At 45.4% G+C, this 25,653-nt stretch overlaps 1 protein-coding gene across 1 annotated transcript in view; it reads left to right on the top strand.

Annotated features, from left to right (window-relative positions):
* Positions 1 to 5,278: 5,278 nt before the first annotated feature.
* Positions 5,279 to 25,653, top strand: part of LOC144376373 (xyloside xylosyltransferase 1-like) — a 156,577-nt gene continuing 136,202 nt past the window's right edge. Inside the window, 2 exon segments of the mRNA XM_078043912.1 lie at positions 5,279 to 5,777; positions 5,780 to 5,862. Coding sequence (XP_077900038.1) covers positions 5,354 to 5,777; positions 5,780 to 5,862 — 507 coding nt within the window. The 5' untranslated portion in view covers positions 5,279 to 5,353.

Here is a 25,653-nt window from a genome sequence, read left to right as displayed (position 1 = left end):
TAAAATGGAATGTGAGGACAAGGCAGTATTTGATTACATACCATTTTCTCTGTGTGGTTGATTTCACTGTCTCATTTTCTATGTTTTCCTCAAATCCCCTGTCCCTATTTTGTGTGTTAAACAGGGAAAGCTTGCTACATTATAAAGATTGTTGACACCATGTTACACAAAGGCTAAAGGTTAATTTTTGGAAATGATGAGCTACTTTTCTACAAGTGTTTACTTGTGCTTTGTGATATTCTTGGATCATTCCAGTCATAAAAACTTATTACATGTAATATTTCTTGTTACCTGTGAAAAGGTTTATTTTAAAGAATGTATAACCAACACTCCCATTTACCATTTACTGTTTATTACTATGTAGAGGATTTGTATCTAATTCATGAATGTAGTTTTGCTGTAGTTTGTTATTGTAAATGGAGCAAAGTACATTTCTTTATAGTTATTCTAAAATGTACATTATGTAAGAAATGTAAATATACTTGATTAAGTACTTTGTATGCTGAAAAATTACAATAATAAGTCAATAAAAATCTCACCTCTGGCATAGTTTTTTAATGCTTTCTTGAGAACTACACTCTAAACATATCTGTTATATTTAAGGTACTGTATGCTTTTTAACCTTTTCAACTTGATCCATGCTATTTGCAAATTATTTCAGTGAAGAAATCCATTTTAAAGTATTTTCTTCTTTCTGATCACAGAGCTGTTATGCTCCCTAATTTGTTGGCTAGAAACCACAGAAGGATTTTCTTTCTTTTTTTTTTCATTATTTTTAAATTTTTTAAAATTTTTTTTGTGTTCATAATCTTTTTTTTTCTTTTTTTTATTGGTTGTTCACAACATTACAAAGCTCTTGACATATCATATTTCATACATTAGATTTAAGTGGGTTATGAACTCCCAATTTTTACCCCAAATGCAGATTGCAGAATCACGTCGGTTATACATCCACAATTTTACATAATGCCCTATTAGTAATTGTTGTATTCTGCTACCTTTCCTATCCCCTACTATCCCCCCTCCCCTTCCCTCACATCTTCTCTCTCTACCCCATCTACTGTAATTCATTTCTCTCCTTGTTTATTTTCCCATTCCCTTCACAACCTCTTATATGTAATTTTGTATAGCAATGAGGGTCTCCCTTCGAAGGATTTTCTTTCCTAATCTAGGCAATACATTCTTACTCCACCCTTTTAGTAAATAAACAAACAACATATTTATGTATGAATTAGGATTGAAGGAAAGCTGTAAACAGAATGAAGTGAATTGCCTGCTTTTGCCTTTCCTTTTAAAAATTAATTGAAAATAGACACATTCAATTTTACATGTATCTTGCTTTATTCAGCTTTATTTTCAGAAGAATCCTGTGAAGAAAACACATACTGATAGTGAATGTTTTAAACAAAAGCAAAACAGCCTATTTTTTGAGAAAACAATTTTATTTGTAGAAAAGTATTTAAATATCAAGTAATGAAGATGGTCATCCATAATTCTATCATCTACCTGTGCTGTCCAAAATGGAACCCACTAGCCACATGTGGCTGTTTTAAATATTTAAAATTAGACAGTGTTAAGTTCCTCAGTCATAATATCATGTTTTAAGAGCTGAGTATTGGGCTGCTGATGTGGCTCAAGTGGTAGTGTGCTCGCCTGGCATGCGTGTGAGGGGGGGGGTTGGATCCTCAGCACCACATACAAAGATGTGTCCACCGAAAACTAAAAAAAAAAATAAAAAATTCCCTCTCCCCCTCCCCCCTCCCCCTCCCTCTCCCTCAAAAAAAAATCTCCCAATGTGGCTAGTAACTTTTGATTTCAACAGGGCAGATGATAGAACACATATAAGTTCTATACTTCACAGTTGGCTAATATGTCTTGAGTCTTTAAACCTGAAGGGCTTCTCTCAATTTTTTTTTTGGGGGGGGGTACCAGGGATTGAACTCAGGGGCACTAGGCCACTGCGCCACATCCTTAGCCCCATTTTGTATTTTATTTAGAGACAGGGTCTCACTGTAGTGCCTTGCTTTTTTGCTGAGGCTGGCTTTGACCTTTCGATCCTCCTGCCTCAGCCTTGTGAGCTGCTGGGATTACAGGCTTGCACCACTGTGCCTAGCTCAATTTTTTTTTATTTCCACATGTAGTTTGTTGAATTCAACATTTTAAATAACAGTGTTTTAGCCATTTAATTGATGATCATTTTATTCTAATTTTGCTATACTCTTGTGGCTAAATATTTTAGTACATTTTTAATTATTTTCTTAGGATGACTTCCTTGAAGTGAAAATGCTGGTTTGATGGGTGGATGTATGTGTCTGTGTGTGTATGCACACATTATGCATATATATCTTAGGGGTGGATACATATATTTATATGATTTGATTATGTTTGTTGATTTTATATTAATGGAAGGATACATACACATAACATTTTTTTTTTTTTTTTGTATTGGGGGTTGAGCCAGAGGTGCTTTACCACTGAGCCACATCTCCAGTCCTTTTTGAGAGTGGGTCTTAAGTTGCTGAGGCTGGCCTTAAACTTGCCAGTCACTGGGATTACAGGTGTGAATCACGGTGGGTATATTTTGAGGCTTATTAAACAAGTAGAGTCCTGAGTTGTTGGAGATATTGTGATTATAAAAAAGTAGATGATACCTCCTGTTTTCTTGGAATATTTCCTTATTATAGCAGAAAAACTTGGACTAGGATATATATTGAATATATAGTAGTGTAGGTAGCCCTTGTGGAGTCCTTCAGGATAGTACCTAGCTCAGACACTGGATGGGGAGATTTCAAGACCATTCCTGTAGAGAGTGACCTGTAAACCAAGTCTGAAGTGGAAGGAGAGGTTGGATAATCTTCTCAGATCTAAGGATGTGGAGAATACACAACAGGAAAAGCCACTTGCTTAATCTGGTTAGAAATCAGCTTGACCCAAGTCAAAGTTAGAACTGGGTTTGGGGTTTACCAGGTTTTTTCTTCTTTTTTTTTTCATCTTTATTTGTTCTTTGTAGATATGCATGGCAGTAGAGTGTATTTTGACATATTGTACATACATGGAGGGTTTTGTCTACTGACCCTGTTATGATATACCCAGATATATCCTGTGTGTAAGTTAAGAAAGCGGCACATATTGACATATTTTTTTTCTTATTTGTCCTATTTTCTCTAAAAGATATGCTGTAAAAGTGCAGAGATTTTTGTCTTTTCAATACTGTATCCTCACATGCTACTATGATTGGTAAGGTAGCAGGTATATGAATCTTTTGAATACCCTACCGAGTGGCTACCTTGAACCTGTTGTTGTCGTTTCCAGTTAGCAATATAGGAAGGCACAATTTAGGAAGTCACAACATTGATTTTTCTTTATGGGCAAAGAACTGAAAGGTAAAGAAGCTTTCATGAGCTACACCATGGAAAATAAAAATAGGCTCTTTTGAGTATTCTCTTGACTTCCCAGGTAAAATTTACGTGGTCTTGTTATTTATTTTGTATAAATTCCAGGATTGGTGATGTTATAAATATCTGAAAAATAAAGCTTGTTGTATAAATTCTAGCATAAGTGATAGATAAAATTATGGAATTGTGCCTTTGGTTCCCTACCTATATCCAAAACTTATCGATAGTGTAGGTGGTGGACTAAAAGGCACAATTCCAGAATAAGTTCTTCCATAATTTAGAGACTCAATTATTAAGAGATTTGGGGGTTAGTATTTATAAATATCCCAGAAAAGCTATTGTAGCCAAGCTATTGTAGATGATGGATAGAGACTTTTTAAAAAATGAGTTTTATGTCTCTAGTATGATTTATTCTATACTAAGTGTTGGGGACTGTTCTGATTTTTCTTTGTCTTTCATAAATCTATAAGGTGTAGATATTAGCCCCACTGTATATTTGGGTTTAAATGTGGTTCAGAGTGACTCACTAACTTACCTAAAGTCTGACAGCTTGGTGTAGAGGAGATCCAGACTGCATTGTCCACTCCAGAGCTTGTTCTCTTCACTGCTGGTAAAATATACACACCCCAGAGCTTGAATTACTGTTTTTCAAGGAAATTGGCTTAAGTTAAGCTTGGGCTTTGGAAACAGTAGGACTTGTGATGAGATCTTGCCTGCATTACTTTTCAACTAGATTGGGTACTTCTCTAAATCTCAGTTTCCTTGCTAGTAAATCCCTCTATCTCAGGGAGTTGGGAGGATCAAATGACTACTCAGCTGTGGTAATTGTGCTGTGTATTATGTATTGAATTTGCTGCCAGACCTGTTTCAGAGGTCTGATGTTTTCCAGAAGTCTTGCACCAATTGGAAAGGACAAGAGTTAAAACTGTAGTTTTGAGAAAGGTGGATTCCACTCACACTTGCAGAAGTAATGGCACGTGGTAATAAAGTGGCAGAGATCAATTTATGTATGCATCTGCCCATGCACTGTCTTCACCTCTTCCAAATACCTGTATGTGTTTACTTCAGAACTCTCGGTATTTCATCATTTCTTAGAATATTAAAGTAATGAGTTTCTATCTGGTTGGCAGTGTCCAACTGTGTGCCTTGAGCAGTTTCATTAGTATGCCTCAGTTGAGAATTTGCAAAGCTGCCTGGGACATATTAGGCTCTTTATAAAGTGTAAAAGTCTATTTAATAATACAAAGCGAGTTGATACCACAATCTCAGGGTCTCTGAACGACCACAATGTGTTAGGCAGCAAGGTCCCCCTGCTGGCCACTCACGTAGATTACCTCTGGTGTGTCCCAGAGGTGCCAAGTAGGGTGAGATTTCTACCTCGGGTGTCTTTACTCCTTCGGCATGAAAGGGAAAGGAGCTTGTTAAATTCCCTGGTCACAGCTAGTATCAAAGATGTGAAGGGATGTGGGAGTGGATATAAAACCTCCAAAATATTAGGGGGAAAATGTGTAGAGAGAAAATATTTCCCTCTTCTTGCGTCCAGTGTATCTTTATGCAAACCGATGGTCTTGTGTTGGGCGCAGTTCCCTCAAGGCTCACCTTCGCTGTCCAGCGAAGCACAATGCCACTCTTCAGGACAAGGCCGGTATCGCGCTGCGCTCGCTGCTGTCTTGCCAAGTCACCAGTTCGAGGAGCTGGTTCTCACAGACTGTGCAGCTAGCCGGCCTCCTCCACGCCTGGGTCCTCAGTCCACCCCTCCCACTTCGCGTGGTGGACCTAGCCAGTCCTCGCGCTTTGATCCCTCGGAACCTAGGACCCGGCGGCGGTTGGGCACGCCCTGACCCCGCCTCCCGCGCTTCAACGCCCGTCACTGGCTCTGGGTAGCGCGGCCCCGCCCCCGCCATGGCCGCCTCCTGACGCCGGGGTTAGGAGGCTGTAGAATCCCTGGCTCGTGGCTCATGGGCCTCCTCCGAGGCTGGCCCCCATGCGCTCGGGCCATGGCGCGCCTGGGCGCTGTCCGGTCTCACTACTGCGCGTTGCTGCTGGCTGCCGCGCTTGCGGTCTTTGCCTTCTATTACCTAGGCTCGGGCCGCGAGACCTTCTCCAGCGCCACCAAGAGGCTGAAGGAGTCCCGCGCTGGTGTCCCCTCCGCGCCCTCGTCGCCCGCGCCGGAGGTGGCGCGGGGCTCCGTGGCGCCGGGCCCGAGCCCAGGCCCAAAGGCCAAGAGCCTGGAGGGCGGCGGGGTCGGGCCGGTGGACTACCACCTGCTGATGATGTTCACCAAGGCGGAGCACAATGCCGCGCTTCAGGCCAAGGCCCGCGTCGCGCTGCACTCGCTGCTGCCTCTTGCCAAGTTCGAGGCACATGAAGTGCTTAACCTGCACTTGTGAGCGAGGAGGCCAGCCGCGAGGTGGCCAAAGCCCTGCTGCGGGAGCTGCTGCCACCCGCCGCCGGCTTCAAGTGCAAGGTGAGTGGGGTTCCTGGTGGGTATCCCACGCCCATTTGCCGTTAGTGAGCACTCCAGGTGGCTCTCCAGGGCACCGGGCGGAGCTGGGGGCTTCCTGGCACTGCCCACTTGCGACGCCCATACTCTAACTTTCTCTGTCACATTCTGCTGAGGGCTTGTCTGGGGGTGTGTCCTAGAGCCCAATGAGTTCAACTGGTGCAGAAGTGGAGCGGCAGTTTTAACTGATGGTCTGGCTTCCCTCTCCCTGCTTTCATTGCTATCCCCTGGAGAATCAGCAAACCCCGGTTTGCACGCATTGCCAGTTCAATAGTGCTTTCAGAGCCTGCACCTCTTTTATAGGTTCCATCTGAGGGTGGAACTGGTCTTTTGAAGGTAGCAGTAGTCATCTGAGCAGTCGACTCAACAGGTTCTTGGTGAGGCCTCTGGAAGCGTCCCAATTTGAACTGGCGCTTGTCTGTAGTGCTTAAGGTATTTCAGTCATATCTAGTGAAAGCCAGTGTGAATCTTCTCTTGTCCTCCCTGTGCCCCTTTCTTCTCTGCTCTCAAGGGTCATGAACCCATTTAGAGAAATTGCGGGTTCCTCTTTTTGAGGAAGAGAAAGCTCCAAGAGGTACGGATATGATCTGGGGAGCACATCTGGTACGGATATACCCCAGGCTGAGCCAACCTGCTCTGTGGCAGCTCCCACCTCTTCATCCACTTACTTCACCACCTGGGTCTGCCCTTCTGGGATTGTTGTTGCCTTTAGTCTCTGTTGCCTTCATCAACTTGCTTGTCTTATTTTGACCCAATAGTTGTACAGAGGGGCTCCAAAGTCTGATATTTGGATAGGAGTAGTAAGTAGGTGATCTTAGAATGGAGACTGATGTTGGTGGGCGAAGGGGAATGAGGCAAGAGTAGTGTCCCACTACTTTTCCTGTCCAGCTTGGTGACTAAAGGGGGAGCTGCTTCCAGGTTCCTGTAGGGTTCAGGGGTGTGCAGTGGCTTTTTGTTGCCTAAAGTTTCAAGTCCCAGTTTCAAGTCCCAGCTGTCTTTGAACTTGACCAGCCTCTCTGGCTTTCCTTCTACATGCACTTTATATCTTAACAGTATTGAATGTGCCTTTACACAAGCTGTGTCCTTTGCTCAGAATATCCCTTCTTTCTTGGGCTCTTGGCCACTCTTTACTCAGCCTTCACTTTCCCTAGGAATGTCTTTAGACCCTATGGACATGCCAAGCCCAAATCTCCATCTCTCTTCCTTCCTGCATTGAGGTTCTGTCCCCTGCACAGGACAAATTAGCCCATCAGGATATTCACCATGGCCAGGGGAGGGCACCTGGGCTAGGATTTCATGCTGGAGAAGGTCAAGAACCCAGGTCCTGGAGCTCGTGACTGGAGGTATTTTTGGTTCTTACTGTCTAATGCGGGTTTTGGTTTGGAGCCTATCCCAAATTACCTAATTGTATTCTTGTGGTAGGTCAACCTGTCCCATAATGATTCTTAGGACACTAACATTTGAGAAGCCTTGTACTACAGCAGAGGAAAATTCTGTACTAGGACCAGAATGGGCAGATCTGGGATCTGACCAAGTCTATAAACACCACCCTGAAGGCCATCGTTGTCATTTCCACCTGCTGAGTCAGTTCTTTACCTGCCTCATTCGAAGTTCAGCCATGGCTCTTGTTGCACGTACAGCACTTTTTAGCCCTTGTACCTCTGCATGTGTCTTCCCATTTTTGGGGTGCTTTCTCCATTCCAAATATTTTTTTTTTTTTAGTTGTCGATGGATCTTTATTTTACTTATTTGTATGTGGTGCTGAGACTCAAACCCAGTGCTTCACACTTGCTAGGCAAGCGCTCTACCACTGAGTCACAACCCCAGCCCCTCCATTCCAAATCTTGACCATCTTCAGATACACACCCTTCTTGGAGTTATCCAAGGTACCCCAGCTGAATTGTGTGTCTTCTTCTTTTCCTCTAATCATCTGTCTCTGTGTATGATGTCTGGCAGAAATATTGGGACTAGAAATAGCTTTGGAATGCTTCTTTTTACCTTATGAATCACTCACTCCACATATGCCTTTCATTTTGCCTGGAATATTCCCCTCCCCATCATTCACTGATATTGGGCTCTCAGATCACAACTCCAGTGTTCTTTCCTTGGTAAACATTTCCCGAGCCCCCATTACACACTTTTATAGTTCTAACACTTTTCTTTGGTATCAGGGGTCGACTGCCAGCATCTGATTGTGGTGTTCTTCTTTCTGCCCAGGAGAATCCAAGCACTCTAAAACTTAAAAGTCTCAAATTAGTGAATCACAAAACACAAATACTCAGAAATATATTTACAAAAGGCAAAGCCCCTGATAGATCTAATCTATATGGGTTCTGGAACTAGACAAAGAAAATATGGCTCTTGTGGTTTATTTAAGAGGATACATCAAAGGCAGGGATAAGGTTTCAAGGGCGGGGTCTTGCTTCTTGATGTCTTGCAGTCAGCAGGTTGATTGACATCTTGGCAGGTCACATCCATCTCAGGGATCTTTGACAGAACTTCTGGGAAACTTCACCTGCATTAGATGATTAATCTCTGTGGGGGTGCCACGGGAGGTTCCCAATTCCAGACCTATCCCCTCATTAGGCTACTATGCAGTGACCCACATACAACCCATGGACGGCTCCTGACACTTTGCTAATGTTTATTACAGTGATATTTGTATAATTATTAAATTAATTATCTGTGTACCTTGCTAGACTATATACCTCTTTATGGGTATTGACTTTGACATCTCTTAAATGCTATGTTCCCCAGCACTTAACACTATGTTTTACATATATAAGTGACTTTTTATGAAGAGAATTATTTTTTTCAGTATTGATTAGGAAGAAGGAAAGTATAAATCCTTACCAAGCTGTGTCAGAGCTGGACGGGATCTTTAAGAGCATCTAGCACAAAAGGTGAAGAAACTTGCCAAGGCCACCTGGTAAGTTACTGACGCAGATGAGGCTGGAACAGTGGCCTAGGCCAATGTTTTTCTCTTTGTGCCATACTTCAGAAGCACTTTAACACTTGTGTTTTGTAAAATGAGGTCCAGAGAGCAATTTACTCTGAGAGAGAATTGACTTAAAGTGTGCTGGAATACCTTGGGAAGAGGAAGGTAGCTCCTTGGCCACCCAATCATGTGGAGACACCTGGGGGTCTCCTTCTCCCTGAGGGTAGTCTCAGGGTCTCTACCATGTCTGCAAGATGCAGAGAAGGGCTGTGGTGAGCTGGCATAAGATTTGTACCTATACCCAGAGGTCTCTTCTCAGGCCATTTTCAAATGACACAAAAACATTTTTAGCTGATATAGTTGCAGAGATAGATCAGAAAACATTATTAATGACATTATTATTAAATACATTCTGGTTAATTAAATATTAGCTAAAAATCATTCACATACCCCCCAAAACTTGTTTTGACTGTTATTGAAAGCGTTTTAAAAATTGGTTTGTTATCCTTATAACAGGTTAGAAGTATTTGTTAGCAAACACCTGAACCTGCTATGTTCCAAGCACCAGAAAAGGATCTGCTTTACCCTATAGTCCATTTTTAATTGTATCAGAATCACATGGAGGCACCTATTAAAAGTAGAGACCTGGGCCCTGCCTTAGCCTGAAAGTCAGAATTTTCTGGTGGGATCTGAGAATCTCTGTTTGGATGGAGCTATGCAGGCTGGCATGGGAATGCGTGGTATCTCCTGTTGACCCTTCAGAGCTGGCTCAGGCCTCTGACCTCTGCAGCCAGGCCAGGGGAGCACAGATCCTGGCATATAGCAAGCCTTCCATACCATTGGACTGACTGCTTTCTTTTATCTAGGCTTTTTTGGGGAGGGCTGTTACTTCACCTTGCTAAGATACTACTTTTATCCTGGCTCCCTTCCACTCGGATCATTCCAGCATCCTAGAACTCATCCAGCCTTTCATCCCTGACCTGTAGGAAAGTCTGTCCCTGCTTTTGGAGTTTTGCTCACTCTGCTTCTGAGCCATCTGCTGTCTCACGCTGTCAAGTGGAATCTCACATGGTAGAGCCTTAGATCAAGACTTATTCCTTCATGAATCTTCCTTTTCTTAGGTTTGACAGCATACCATGAAAACCCCACATAACGCTGGCTTACACTAGCATAAGATTGTTCCTATTTGAGCTTATTTCTCATCTAACAAAGTCTAGTGGGAGGCATACCTGACTGGCACAGGGGCTCATTCTAGCTCACTTTTCAACATCTCTAGGGAGTATCCCTTGTCTTTTTGATCCAAGATGTCTACCAGAGCTCTAGCCATTACATTTGTTGCTGTAAAAATTTAATCCAGTTTGGCTCAGTACTGCTGTGACTTTGGTTTTGGGTCCAGTCTTATGACATTGTGCTACTCTGCTGACTTGGAGAATAATCATAGTGAGCAGGCCTCCTGTCTGGCACTGACAGGACCCTATGGTCATCTCATCCCTCTTCCCCAATGTGGCCAATCCCTTGTAGGGGCCCTGTGAGGCCCACCCAGCCATTGTTGATACCCTCCCGGGAGTATGGCAGTATTTATCTTTATGGGTAATTCTCCTGCACTGTCACTGATCTGATTTATCCTCTCAGATGTTGACTGTTCATCTTCTGAACCCCTTTTCTAAGACAGTTCTCATGCCAGCCTCCATCTTTCCCATCACCCTGCGCATGTCTTTTGTAGCCATCATTCTTCTGTTCATTCATTCAGCAGGTGTCATTTAGTGCTTACCCTGTGCCAGGAACTCTGCTGGGTACCTATGAACAGCAGGAGCAGAACAATCCCTGCTCTTATGAAGCTTATGTTCTGGGGTCCTGGGAGGGGGGTGTGGGTGATGGAGTCAAGTGGTGGTAAGTTCCATGGGATAAGGGATAGGGAGTGTGTGGGTGTTAAAGGTGGGGAGTTGTTCAGGGAAAGCCCACTGACCAGGTGACATGCCAGCAGGGCCTAAAGGAAGGAAGGCGGAAGCTATGCGGGAGGGGGGATTTCTTCAGAGAACTGCAAGGTAGAGGCCTCAGGTGGGAGTGGTCTCCACATGTTTGAGTACTCCACATGTCCTGTGTACTTCTGTCCAGCCTCCTCCCTACTGGAATATACACTCCATGAAGGCAGAGAACTTCCCAACCTTCTTTATCTACCAGGTTTTAGGAAACCCATAAATGCCATCTCTATTTCTGAGTTGAAAGTGACAGACACAGTGAGCAAGCAGCCCCTAACCTGGAACCAAGAAACAGACAGACTTCTGGAGGGGCAGGTAGCTGTGGACAGCCACCAGCCTCATTGAAGGGATAGGTAGGAGAAGAAGAGAGTTAGGGCCCGGGGCAGAAATGCCACCCAAACCCACCCATCAAAATGAGCTTCTCCTGTTGCCTTAAGGAGTAGTCTGGGTATGGTGGGGAGTGGGGTGTAGGTGGGTACAGGAGGCCAGGGTGTTGGTCTGGTAGGGCCCTCTCCTAGTGGAAGTCTGAAACAATGGAAACAGAGGTGCTGTCTCTCTCCCTAGCACCATTATGATCTCCACTTGGTTCTGGGTACCTTTTGGCTCCCAATAAGTATTGGTAGTGGACTAATTGATGGCCGTGTGGATGAAACCCAAGACATCCTGAAAGGGTTCTCAATGGTCTGCTCTTCTGTCAGAGTTCACCCTTTGTCAGGTCCTGAAACTGGGTAGCACATGTTTGAGGACAAGTTAGGAGAAGACAGCTGAGCTTTCCTCACTTACAAGTGTTTGCTGGATTCCAGGAGGAGGTACTTAGGAGTCACTGAGAATGACCAGAAAAATGTTAGAGCTCTGTTGTGAGGGCACCCCAGGTCTTTTGTTGCAAGAGCAAAACTTGGGTTGGGGGTACAGTTCTGTGGCAGAGCATTTACCTACCATGGGAGGGTCTGGGGCTCCATCCCAACACCGTAAAACAAACCAACCTGTGAATGGCTTGAAAAAGCTCCTAGCTGGGGCTTGAGAAAAGCCCCAAAGTGAGGATCCCCAGTGCTGGCTATGTTGCTGAGGAAGCTGATGACAGGCAGGTGATACTGGGACTGGTGCTGATGACCCAGTAGCAGGTGTCTTACATCTTTGTGTGAAACCTTTTGCTATGTTATGACATTCTGGGAAAGAGGTGATCTTAGAAATGTGTTCTGAAGTAAGAAGCTCTTTGAGACGATGCTGGCATTTTATGCCATTTAGAGAACAGCGTGAGTTTCACCAAGTACATTTATTAGGGATACTCTTTTAAATTTTAATATACTCATGAAAGCAACTGGAGTAGTTTGTATGCCAAGGTACATTTCTCTTGAGAGATTTTATAATCATAGGTCTGTAGGGAATAACTATAATACATTAACTATATATTATTGTATTAAATGCAATAAACTCTAGGTATTTCCACAAGTGTATTGAAATTATAAGGCATATATCACAACATAGACCAGGGATGTCACAGATGAAATGATACAGGGGTGGTTTGTAAATTCTGCTGGACTTTTTTTTTTTTTAAGTTGTCAGTGGACTTTATTTTATTTATTTTTAAGTTGTCAGTGGTGCTGAAAGTCAAACCCAGTGCCTTACACATGCCAGGCAAATGCTCTACTACTGAGCTACAAACCCAGCCCAATTCTGCTGGACTTTAATGCACTGATAGAAATGTTCTCACTTTGAGCATCAGCAGTTCATCGGGACTTCCTGGCTGCTCTCTGTTCCTCCAGGCCATTTTTAAAGAGATAATTTCTTTTTTTGTAAGTAAAGATTGAGATGAAATTCACATACCCAAAATTTTTCCCTTTGAAGTATACGGTTAAGTGGTTTTCAGTATACTCACAAGGTTATAGAGCCATGATCACTCATTCCAGAACATTTCATCATCTCACAGACAAACTGTTCATTAGCAGTCACTTCCCATCCTCCTGCTCCTAGTCTCCAGAAGTCACTAATCTGCTTTGTGTCTATAAATTCATTTAATCTGAATATTTGTTATAAATGGACTCATTCAATATGAAGCCTTTTATGTCTGGCGTCCGTCATAATGTTTTTAAAGTCCACATTGTAGCATGCCATTTCTTCATTCCTTTTAATAGTTGGATAGTATTTCTTTGTGTGGATATACCACATTGTCCATTCTTGAGCTGATGGAATTTTGTGTTGTTCTCACTTGTAGACTATTATGAATAGTGCTGCTATGAACATTTTTTGGTAAGTTTTTGAGTGGACATATGTTTTCAGATATCTTGGGTATGACCTCAGAATAGAATGGCTGGGTTGTATGTTAACTTTTTAACCTTTAATAATTGCTGAACTTTTCCAAAGTACCTGCACTAGTTAACCGTCCCACCAGCAGTGTAAAAGTATTCCAATTTCTCCACACCTTCAGCAGCACTGGTTACTATCTTTTTGATTACAGCCATTCTAGTGGATGTGAAGAAGTATTTTACTTTGGGTTTGATTTGCCTTTCCTTAATGACTAATAATGAGATGATTACATGTTGATAAATACATTTGGATTAATGTATTTGGTATTTTTCATATATACTTAACCAAAATGTGTTTTATAAGAAAAAATACTTTCCTTGCCTACCTGAAAGACATTTTATAATATCTCTGATATTGTACATACTCTCAAGAACACTGGAAAGATGCACAGAGTAATTTGATGCTCCAAATCAATGAGAGGGTACTGCTAATATGAAGACTAGAAGAATAATAACATTTGTTCAGCACTTTGGAGTTGGTGAAAGTGCTTTCACCTACACCTCTGGAGCCCCATCACTGTGACTGGTGATGGAGGGGTGAAAGACCTAGGCTGAGAGGTCTAGACTTCCTGAGCTCAGACTAGGAGGAGCCAGCAGCTCCACACAGGGACTGTGGGTGTGGGTGCTGGTGGTAACCCACGTCGCAATCTGTGTCATCCCGCTACTAAACCACCCCAGGTAAGAGCATCCCTCTGCACAAAAACTGCGCTGTACTGGGAGCCCTCTTACCCGCTCGAGGGGTGCAGAACCCCTGTGGGAGCAGGAAAGGAACTCCGAAGCTCCGGGCGCAGCATCAGGTGCTAAGCTGAAAGCCTAGGCCAGAGAGGGGCAGTGACTTACTCAGTGCCTCATAGCTGGGGTTGGAACCAGTTTGGGCCCTTCCCTCCTCTGTTTTGAGTGTTACCAGCAGTCTGGGGTCCCTTCTGGAAGGTTGGGTCCAGAATCTGCCGCTTCTCTTCACCTGGCCCAAGCAGGTCTCCCTTGCTCCTCTGGATCAGATTCACAGGGGGAGGGGAGGCCCCGCCTGACCAGGAGGCGGAATCCTCCCTGGGGCTAGCTTTCTAGCTGTCCTGTGCTGGAGGACCCGGGAGCTGTGAGCTGGAAACCTCACGGGAGGACCAGGATGGCTACAATCAGTACCTGGCCTCCAGGCCTAGAGGAGGTAGGTAGCTCATGCTGGGCTTGTCCTCCTTGGGGCCCCGGGCAGCGGTAGGGCCGGCGGCGGCCGCTGGAGGGCGCCGTGGCACCGCGTTGGCGCGCTGGGATCCCTGGGCCTGCGAGGTTGTGTTGCCTCTGCCTAGGCTACAGTGGAGCGTGTCTGTTTTCTCCTGAGTCTGTGCCTCTTGGCTTTAGAGAGGAGGACTAGAGAGAGGGAGTCATTGTGGGGACAGTGGGAGGTCTTTTCTTTCCTGTGCCATTATAAACCTGCTTTTATAAGGCCCTTAGAAAAAGGTGGCTGAACAAGCAGCTGGGGTGATTGGATCTGGCCTCACCCGCAGAGGTTGGAGTGGACAGGCGGCCACCTTGCCTTTTATGGTTCCCTTCTTGGGACCGCCCGGAGCTGCCCATGTAGCCTCACAGCTCTTTTGGGGGCCCATCATACCTTCTGACTCCTATGTAGGAAATGCTCCTGTTAGCGCCGCCTGAAGGTGGAGTGGCCTGTGGACCCTGACACCAGTGGGGAGTTGGGTCCAGAGTCTTCAAGAGGCAGGGTGGCACGGTTTGCCTGGTTTCCCTTCAGCTCTGGCAGGTCTGATGGCTTGATAGCTGGAGCTGTGGGTTCCTAGCTGTCATTGGGTTCAGAGTCCCACCTCACTGACTGATCTCCAGTATCCCAGTGCAGGTCTCTTTCTGGCAGAGGGAGGCCCCTGCCCTGGGAGCTTACCTGCTTGAGGGGCCCAGACCCAGGCTTCCTGCTCCTGCCCTCTGGAAGGATTCCCTGCCCTTTCTCATACCTTTCCTGTCCAGGGCTTTTGCCTTTGTTCCCCTGACCACTTCCCCTGGCCTGTGTGTTGTAGAGGATCTGTCCAGAGGAACAGTGGCAGTATCACCTTCCACCCCTCTCCCTGAGCCCACAGGGGCCTTAACCTAGAGGCTCTGACCCCAAGAAACAGCTCTGTACCTGTTTTGAGCAACTAATTCAGACCTTCTCAGCTGGCAGATGCCTGCTGTTAACTTAATGTGTTCTAAATTAAAGCCTTTGTTTTATTTATTTGGGGTGATTACTGTTAAGCAGCCCTGTTAAAGCAATTAAAGCAATCCTCTGCTGTTGGGTTGAAGTGTCCCAGAGTCTGGCCTCTGTCCTCCTGCTGACCTCAAGGCCAGGCCCCAGGTTGGGACTATAGGTGTGCTCTCTCCCCTCCTTTCCTCCCCAGTCCTGTATCTGGGGGCAGAGACACTGCTCCTTACATTTGCTCACTGCCCTTTCTGACTCTGGCAAAGTCTGTCCTTGGTTGGCAAGGGAGATGTCTAGAGTCTGGGTTCAAATCCAGCCTGAGACATTTGGAAACATTGTGGCGCTGGATGTAGGCCCTCTGAGCCTTCATCCTATCACTTGACCTTACAAGGTGGCTGTGAGATGAAGATGTGTTGGCACAGGGCCTGGCACTTGGCAGGCAGCTGGTAAGTGGTACCTGCTACTAGCAGACTCTAGTAGGTGTTCTGGGAGCAGGGAACCTTTTCTCAGCATTTTAGAAGGCACACACTTGTTAATTCAATTGGAGGGCAATGCAGCTTGCAAAACAGCCTTCAGCCCAGGTTTTTTTCAGGGGGGCCTCATATTTTTTTGAGTCTTCTGCAGTTCCCCAAACTACAGTTCTTTCCTCAGACCCTCCCCTGCCTTTAACAACACGTGGTTGTGTCTTCCAGGCACTAACACTGTGCCTTAGTTGACTTTCAGTTTCATCCATGCCTTCTCTTTCCTGCTGGAATGAAGAGCCCCTGATAAGTACCACTCTTCCACTCAGCCCAGTGCTTGCCTGGCTCACCGTCCGCTGTTCAGAGCAGTGCAAGTTTCTTGCCAGGATGGTGAAACTGGAGTCTGTGCTTGTAGTCTTTTGTAGGCAATGTGGAAGGTCTTTGAGTGTGTGTGGGGTGGGGTGGAGTTTTCTTTGTGAATGTTTTTTAATTTCTAGAGGGTTCCAATTCAAACTTGTTTATTGTGACGTTTGATGTTTTGTTTATCTCTCTTGATAGTTTTTGTTTGGTTTTCTTGGTCTGATTGCACACGAATGGCTCAAATTTTTTTTTGGCATTAGTCAAGGGTAAACTACAAATGATTCTCGAAAGGCCAGTCCACTGGGGAGACCTCCACTCTCCACATAGACCACATATCCCAGAGCTTGTTCATGGCCCTGGCTCTTGCCTCATCCCCCTGAACAGGGTGTCAGGCCTCATATCCTGTGGCTCTTACCTCATGGATGTGATGAAGTGGCCCTGCTCTTGTTAGATCATTGTGGCATTCTGGGATATGCGCTCTGTGAGACCTGCCCACATGGTCAGGCTCCTTGGTTCCTGTCAGGTGGGATTCTGGAGGAGTTTCGATGGCTCTGGTAGGTAGACAGGTGGATTGGTTAGGGTTTGAGAAAACCCATACAGGCTCAGGCACAGGCTTTGAGGGTCCGCCCACCTATGGTCTGGAGGGCAGGAAGACACAGGGCAGAGAGTTCCAGGGGTTCCTGGAGCTTTGAGTATGCATTTCTGTGATAGATAGATAGAGCAGGGACAGCCAGGCTGAGGGATTGTACTACTCTCTGGATTGGCAGAATCATAAGGCAGGAGGACTCCAGAGCAGGGACTGCCTACCTTTCCATCTTGGGAGTGCCTGGCTCTCCCGGGGCTCCACAACTAGAGTTGCAGTGTGCCTCTTACCACTTCATACATGTGGGACTGTGCCCAGGTGCCTCCTCCCCCAGAACATGCATCCTCCTTCCTTTCTTTAACTCTTTCACTCCTCAAGAGGAAGCTCTGTGTGTCTTCTGTGGGGGGGATCCACCTCTGACCCCCTCACCCTGGTGACCCTTTGCCTCTGACTCCCATTCTGCTGATACTGGTGCCTCTGCAGGTGGCTGCAGGCCCGAGGCAGTGTCCTGCGTCACTCTGTGTTTCTGGTGGGTAGTGCTGGACAGGACCTTGTGTGGCACAAGACTCAGCACAAGCTTTTTGGGCCGGAGGAGATAGATGCCATTTCAGCTCTGAGTTGTACCTGGAGCTTTCTTACTGGTGTGTGTAAAGTGGGCAGTGAGGTGTAAATGCAAGTATGTGCCGTATCCTGTAGCCACAGGAAATATGAGGTGGGGCTGCTTGGGAGACCCCATTGGTGCTCCTCACATATTCTGTGAGAAGATTCTCAGACTTGTAGGATTTAGAGCCCTTGGCCATACAGAAGGGCCTCGTGATTGTGAAGAAAGCTCCTTTGTACTTCTTGACAAGAGTTCTCTGAGAATGTGTTCAGCCTGAGACCAGCCAGGAAGATTCTGGGGTTTTGGAGATTTCTTCAGAACCATCCCCTTTGCTTAGCTTGAAGAAACACCGATGCTGCTGATGCTGGCCTGGGAGATATGGGAGGGGTCCCGCTCTCTCCCCCACCTTAGACAGCTGGGGAGGTTACCTGATCTGCCCAGAGTCTTCAGCTGGTAAGCAGTGTCTTAATGAGCTTTTCTGCCCCTTCCCCTGGCATACACTTTCAGTTAAATATGTGGGCAGAGCCTGCCTAGGGATTGGTGATCCTGAGTTCTAGGTCTTTCTCCTGTCCTGGTTTCCATGGATAAGGACTTCTAGTGTCTCTGAACCTCAGTTTCTCATCTGTAAGATTGTGTATTCGTCAAGCTGTCTGTTACTGTAATAAATACTTGAGATAATCATAAAGTGAAAAGGTTTATTTTGGCTCTCTTGAGAATTCCAGTCCATGATCAGGTGTGCCCATTGTGTTTAGGCCTTTGGTGGGGGTGCTCAGATGGTAATGGTGGAGCAAACGATTTACTTTATGACTGGGAATAGAAAGAGGGAGAGGAAGGGGCTGGAGTCTCAGTGTTCTCTTCAAGGGCACAATGCCTGTGACCTGAAGACCTCTTAAAGATTCTACTTTCTCCCTATCGTGGACTGGTGACCAAGCCTTTACCACATAGACGTTTGGGGGATACTTATTGAAACAGTAGCAGGTGGGGAGGGACATTTCAGCTCTGAGTTGTACCTGGAGCTTTCTTACTGGTGTGTGTAAAGTGGGTATTAGGAAGCTGCAAAGCACCTGTTCTTCCAGACCTTGTCTTAACAGGAGGTAAGGGATGAGGACCTTGAAGCCATTTTCACCTCTTTTGGGGATAGTCCCTGGAATGGCCCTGACCACGTCCTCCTGGCTGGTATCTCCAGTGAGATACTGTTTAATTTCTTGGCCTCTTCTGGAAGCCAAGGTGATCTTCAGTCCCGAGGAGGATGAGGGATGAGGAGCATAGACTCTCCCAAGCTCTCTCAGCTCTCTGTCATATTTGTCAGTGATAGCAGCAATTGACACCATTGGCTCCTGAGTGGCAGGCACCCTGCTAGATCCTACTTTAGTCCTCTTGTTTAGTCCTCAGAGCAATCTTCCTGGGAGGAGGAAGTATTCTCCTCTGGGAAGAGGTTGCACAGGTGAGGCTCCTGGGCCAGAGCAGGCAAAGTGGCTTGCTCAGAGCTATACAACTGCAAGTGGCCAAGTGGAGGTTGAAACCCAGCCCTCTGACTCTTGAGCACAGTGTCTTAATGCTTGTAATGCCTGCTTATTTTGGTGACTTGTTCTTGTCCCTCTGCAACAGGGAATGCTGTGTGAGAGCTGGGGTGCCTTTATGCTTGCTGGGGCCTTGCACATGTGTCCATGTCCCCTTGTCAGCTGGTCGAGGGCCTCCAGGTGGATTGTGAAGAGCAGGGGTATCCCAGAGCCTGCATGGGACACTCTTCTGGTTCCCCCTCTGGGTTCTGCACTGTGGAGTCAGCTGGGAGCCTCACTTTGGTACGTGTTAGAGGACTGTGATATTTGAACCCCATCCACCTCATTTGGCAGCAGGTCACAGGAGGTCACAGTTGGAAGAAGTCCAGTCCCTTTATGTTACCCTTGGGAAGTTGGAGCCCAAATAGGTCCAACAACTTGCACAGGGCTACAGCCAGACCTGGGGTTCTGGGGTTCCTGTGCCTCACTGTCTTCCTGCCTACTGTCCCTTTTGTTTACTTCTGGGGCTAGTTCTGGGTAGTGCTTGTCTCTGTTTCTCGTACTCTGTTTTTGTTCCTAGCCAGATGCTTATTTTGGATCCCATCCACCTTGGTGCCCTGCAGTTACCTGTGTTTTGTATACACGAATGGCTATGATTTATGCCCCCTGAGTGGTGGTTCCAGAATGAAACTGAAGGGCCACCTGAGATGCAGGCCCAGAGCCATTCTGAATGGCTCCCCTGTCCCTTGCTTTGCCCTTCCCTGCCCACTCTGAGCTTGATACCTGTCTCCTGGTCCTAGGCTTCTCTTGGAACTGACCTTGTGTGGTAGGGAGCTGTGGCAGGGAGCTGTGTGCTGTAGGAAATACTTTGCTGCCTCCTGCTTGGTCCTGTACTCTGCAATGCCAGTCCTGCTGTGTCTGTTGCAAGGATTTCTGGGCCCATTATATAAGCTGGTCTAGAAGACACATGGTAGGTGTTCTAGATGCCTTCTTTTCTGCTGGTTTACTGTCCAGCTCAAAAGTCCCACTTGGAGGATCTGTCTTCTCTGAGGGCCTGCTGTTTTTCTGATGCTGCTGTTTCTTTTTGTTTGTCTGCTGTGTTGGTGAATTTGCCAGACTGGGAGCCTTAGAGAAGAAATCAAGTCTGATTTTTTTCTGCCTCCTCATGTGGCCTCATGACAGAGTGGTGTGTATTTCTTGAATGAGTCTACAGTTGAGCCTGGTTTAGGGTCTGGCTGTTTTTCATTCCACTGCAAGGCAATGATTGGTTATTTACCTTCTTTGAATTACTTCCTTGTCTATACAAGGGACAGAGTAATGTCACCTCCCTCAAAATATTGATGCAATGACAAAAGCAAATGAGTGTGTTTAAAGAACCTGTATGTAAAGGACCCCTAAACTTGGCTGGGTCTTGTGGCCATGCCTGTCCCTGGCACACTGTCACATGGTCCTGTTCCATGGGTCACCACCTGTTATCCTGCGTTGGCTTGGATCCTGGGGCAGGTGCCCATGCCTGAACCTGGGCTGTGTGAGCTCAGGCTCATCTTTATTTGCACAGAAATCCCCCAGTCCACATCCTTTGCTGTGTTCTATGTTGTGTGACAGTGAGATGATGCCTGAGCCCAGGGGCAACTGAGTAAGCATCATACCCTGTAGCTTCAGGTATCTCAGTAGAAGTGGAAGAAGCTCACAGTTCTGGGGAATGGCTCCTGAGAAGATAGTACTTGAGAAATACCTTAGTGAGACGTGGGCCTATGAGGCTGGGAAGTGAGGTGTTTGTTATCTTGGCAGATGGCTTCCTGTTATAAGTGAGCTTCACGTGTTTAGTGTGGACTGGGGCTCTAGTCCTAGGTCCTGGGTATGGCCAGTCACTGCTGACATCTGCATTGTGACTAGAGTCCTGGGTCCCTGACCAGGACAGGGGTGGGTGTGTGGATGTCTTGCTGTTCAAATGGGCTTGTGCAAAGCGGGTCATGGTACAGGCCTACTCAGCCAGGAGGGAGCTAATAGACAGGGTGTATGAAAGACATGCTGTCCAGCCTCAGAGGCACCCACCAACATGTAGAATGCTTTGGATGGTGCTTCCTGGTGTGAAGTTCCTCTCTGGCTTCCCTGGGCTGTATCTGAATACTTTGTTTCCATTTGTTAAGTCTGAAGACTCAACCTGGCCAGGGCCTCCTGTCCTCAGTGAAAAGTGAGCGGTCAAATGGTAAGTTCAGCTGGGTGAGTCTTTGCAGAGCCAGGAGCTTCTGTGTATGGGTTTGTAATGTCTACAGGCTCTGGCCCCTGCCCACCTCTCTGCCTTCCTCTCCTGGTTGCCCACCTCTCTGCCTTCCTCTCCTGGTTGCTATTGCTCCAGCCACACTAGCCTTCTCTACAGCCAGGCGTGGTGCTACCTCACAGCCTTTGCTGTGACATCAGGTAGTTCGGTTTTGTTTCCTTCTCTGTTTTTTTTTTTTTTTTTTTTAAGAGTAATATTTATTTATTTATTTTTAATTATTTATTCTAATTTGTCATACATGATGGCAGAATGCAATTCATTTCATATTATGTATATAGAGCACAATTTCTCAAGTCACTATACACAAAGTATTTTCACACCATTTGTGTCTTCATACATGTACTTAGGGACTAACTCATTGAGTTAGACTCAATGATGTCTAACTCATTCCACCATCATTCCTACCCCCTTGCCCCCTCCCATCCCCTCCCTCCCCTTTGCCCTATCTAAAGTTCCTCCATTCCTCCCATGCTCTCCCCGACCATGGCCATTATGAGTCAGCATCCTCATATCAAAGAAAACATTCATGGCCTTTGGTTTTTTGGGATTGGCTTGCTTCACTTAGCATTATATTCTCCACCTTCATCCATTTACCTGCAAATGACATGATTTTATTCTCTTATAATGCTGAGTAATGTTCCATTGTGTATATATAACAAAGTTTCCCTATCCATTCATCTACTGAAGGGCATCTGGGTTGGCTCCACAATTTAGCTGTTGTAAATTGAGCTGCTGTAAACATTGATATATCTGTGTCCCTGTAATATGCTGTTTTTAAGTCCTTTGGGTATAAACTGAGGAGAGGGATAGCTGGGTCAAATGATGGTTCCATTCCAAGTTTTCCAAGGAATCTCCAAACTGCTTTCCAGATTGGCTGCACCAATTTGAAGTCCCACCAGCAATGTATGAGTGTGCCTTTTCCCCCAGATCCTCACCAACATTTATTGTTGTTTGAATTCTTGATAACTGCCATTCTGACTAGAGTGAGATGAAATCTTAGAGTAGTTTTGATTTGCACTTCTCTAGTTGCTAGAAATGTTGACCATTTTTTCATATGTTTGTTGATTGATTGTATATCCTCTTCTGAGAAGTGTCTATTCAGTTCCTTGGCCCATTTGTTGAGGGTTATTGTTTTTTTCGTGTTAAGGTTTTTGAGTGCTTTATATATCCTAGAGATTAGTGCTCTATCTAATGTGTTTGTGGTAAAGATTTCCTCCCATTCTGTAGGTTCTCTCTTCACCTCACTGATTATTTCTTTTGCTGAAAAGATGGGTTTTAGTTTGAAGCCATCCCATTTATTGATTCTTGGTTTTAATTCTTGCACTATTAAGAAAGTTGTGCTATTAAGGAGTTGTATTAAGAAAGTTGAGGCCTAATTCGATATAATGGAGATTTGGGCCTACTTTTTCTTCCATTAGGTGCAAGATCTCTGGTTTAATTCCTAAGTCCTTGATCCATTTTGAATTGAGTTTTGTGCATGGTGAGAGATAGAGGTTTAATTTCATTTTGTTACATGTGAATTTCCAGTTTTCCCAGAACCATTTGTTGAAGAGGCTATCTTTTCTCCATTGTACGTTTCTGGTGCCTTTGTCTAATATAAGATAATTGTAGTTATGTGGGTTAGACTCTGTGTCCTCTATTCTGTACCATTGTTCTACCAGTATATTTTGGTGCCAATACCATGCTGTTTTTGTTACTTTTGCTCTGTGGTATAGTTTAGTCTAAAGTCTGGTATAGTAATGCTACCAGCTTCACTCTTGTTGCTAAGGATTGCTTTGGCTATTCTGGGTCTCTTATTTTTCCTTCTCTGTTTTTGAGACTCAGCCAGTGGTGTTTGCTCTGAGCAGAAGCATGAGTGACTGAAGTTATTTATTCACTTGGTTCTCTAGGAGAGTGGCAAACTTTTTTAGAGCAAATGCAAAGTAAAATGTTTTGTTTTTAAGGCAGAAGCTTTATCTTAAGTAGCTGGCTCTGGGAAATAAAATGTCACCTTGCTGTTTGACCTGTTGTTTTCTGAAACTGTTGGCTTCTGAGCCCTCTTCTGTGACATGTGTACATCTGGATTTGTTGTAGCTTGAGAATAGGCATCTCACTGGCCCATGACAGTGCTCAGTTTAGAGACACAGCCTGGGCCTGCAGAGGGGAGGGGATTGTGAGAATCTAGAGAAGATGCTTAGGGAAGTGGGCATGAGGGGACCTCTGGAGAGCTTTCTTGACTTGCTTCTGCAAAGGGTCTGACACTAAGTCATGTTCTCACAAACCATCTTCATTTCACCTGTGCCCCCTGAGCTCCTGTCTCTTGTAGGCCTGATTTTGGCATGGCAGGGGAATTCTGTCCACTGTCCACATGTGGTGGTGTAGGGCATAACTTCTTCATATTGCTATCTTGTCTTTTGTTTATTTATTTAGATCTTTTTCTTTTTTTGTTATTGGGGATTGAACTCAGGGGTACTCTAGCACTGAGTTCATCCCCAGCCCTTTTAATGCTTTATTTTGAGACAAGATCTCATGAAGTTGCTAGACTGGCCTCAAACTTGGTGCCCTGCTACCTCAGCCTCTGGAGTTGTTGGGATCACAGGCCAGTCTTATGCTTATTGTTCATGTGACCATAGCCTCAGTTGTTGTCATATTTCTTTTATAAGCTGTTCTGTGAGTCTCTGATTATTTTGTACTACAGATAATGCCACAGATGATATCTTTGTGTGTATGACTTTCTTTTTTTTTTTTTTTTTTTTTTTAATATTCTTGGGATCCCTTCCTTGATTTTTCTCAAGGAATGCTTCATAACCCTATATGATCCTGAACCCACAAGTTAGAACCTGTGAGAATCAGGACCTGGCAGGGTGCTTAATGCTCACTCCCTCAGGTTATCATTACGGAGTTTTCTAGCCAACTTAAATCGTATGATCCTACTTTCCCTCCTCTTATGTAGTATTTTATTTTTTTTTATGAATTAAAATTTTACATTATAAAACAAATCAAAGCAGAAAATTTCACAAAAAATGTAACATGTCTCTGTTCTTCTTATATAGGTTAAAGAAATGCTACCATCTTGCTGTTTTTTTGTTTCAGGTTCTTTTTTTAAAGAAGTACATGTTGTTGGGAGTGTTAATTGGATGGACAGGGAAACCTCACGGAGAAGGTGCTTTGAGCACATTGGGCAAGAAGATGGCAGGAAGCTAGGTACAGGGTGCAGGTGGGGAGGGCCTGGGGAGTACAGCTGGCAGGGAGCGCAGATGGCAGGCTTCTGGTGTTGGCTGAGTGAAAGTTGCAGGATCACTCTGGCCATGTGTGGAGTACAGCATTGAGGAAGTCATTGTCCTGGCTGAACTCCTGGCCTGGGGAGGGAGGTGGAAGCTCGTGGAGGTGGTGAACAGCACAGGGATTCTGGATCTGTCCAGGAAAAGGCTTACATTTAGGTTGGGGGAATGATGAGTTTGTCTACACTGGAGTTTAATGTTAAAGGCAGCGAGAGAGATTTACCTCTTTGGAGGGAGCTTGCAGTACCATGCTCAGTGATAGCCCCACCCATGGTGAGGAAGTAAGAGAGGCCTATTCTCCCACCAGACACCTGTGTGCTCTGACATCATCAAGGCCTAGCGCTCAGTCTGGGTCTCAGCCACCTACCTAGTTTCCTTGGACAAGTGACTTCACCTCTCCAGCCCTGGCTGCCTCCTTCATGAAGGACACAGTTGTTAGAATCAGATGAGCTCATGTTTGTCTTCCTTGCTGCCTGACATATATTTTGTTTCATTTCCTTATGGTCCCATGAAGAGCAGGTGCCAGTGTGTTGTGTGCCCATCTCATGCTGTGTGCCTGTTGTTTGCTATAGCTGAGCCTGTCCTGGAGTAGCTTAGAGAAGTAGCGTGTCCTGGGCACACCCTGGCAGGTGTGACCTCTTGGGTTTAGAGGAGGGGGTTTAGTGGGGGACTTTAGAGTCAGCTGGCTCAGGACTGACATCAGTCGTCGAGACCTAGGAAACATGGGAAAGAAGGGGACTCAGTCACTGGAACCTCCTGGCTGCTAGTACTGTGCACAAACACACCGTCTTGTCCGCAGAAGGAAGTGCTGGACACAAGCAGCGACTGTCCAAAGTTAGGTCATTTAAGTGTTTCCTTCGTGGTTTTTGCCAATATCCTATAACTGCCTGCAGTATTATTATGTACTTAATATATATTTTGACTTACTTTTTTCTCCTTAGTCTCTTCTTAGGCAATATCTGTGAAATCAAAGTACTAAAATGTTTTTGTTTTGTTTATTTTTCTAGTATTTTACATATTTATCAAAATAAATTTGTGAGTATTAACAGGTTGGCCCGTTAGGTTTCCCATTGTGCTCTCTCTACAGGTAGGTGTATGTCTTGGGGAGCACTGGACAGGGACATTCATGATTCTAGGAGAGCAGGTAGCGTCTGCCCTAGGTCTGAGGCCTGAGCTTAGCAGAGTGAGCTCAGGGATTCCTTATGGGGATCCCCATCCCCGAGAGCCAGGAGAACAGTGAGGGGGTCAGTCAGGACTGAGACTCTGCACAGGGATGGCATATGGGAGGGTGGGCAGGACCCCCACCAAGGCCAC

The sequence above is a fragment of the Ictidomys tridecemlineatus genome, chromosome 3 (genome assembly GCF_052094955.1).
Source record: "Ictidomys tridecemlineatus isolate mIctTri1 chromosome 3, mIctTri1.hap1, whole genome shotgun sequence".
Lineage (NCBI taxonomy): Eukaryota > Metazoa > Chordata > Mammalia > Rodentia > Sciuridae > Ictidomys > Ictidomys tridecemlineatus.
The sequence above is the reverse complement of the archived record's forward strand: the minus strand, read 5'-3'. Positions and strand labels throughout refer to the sequence as shown.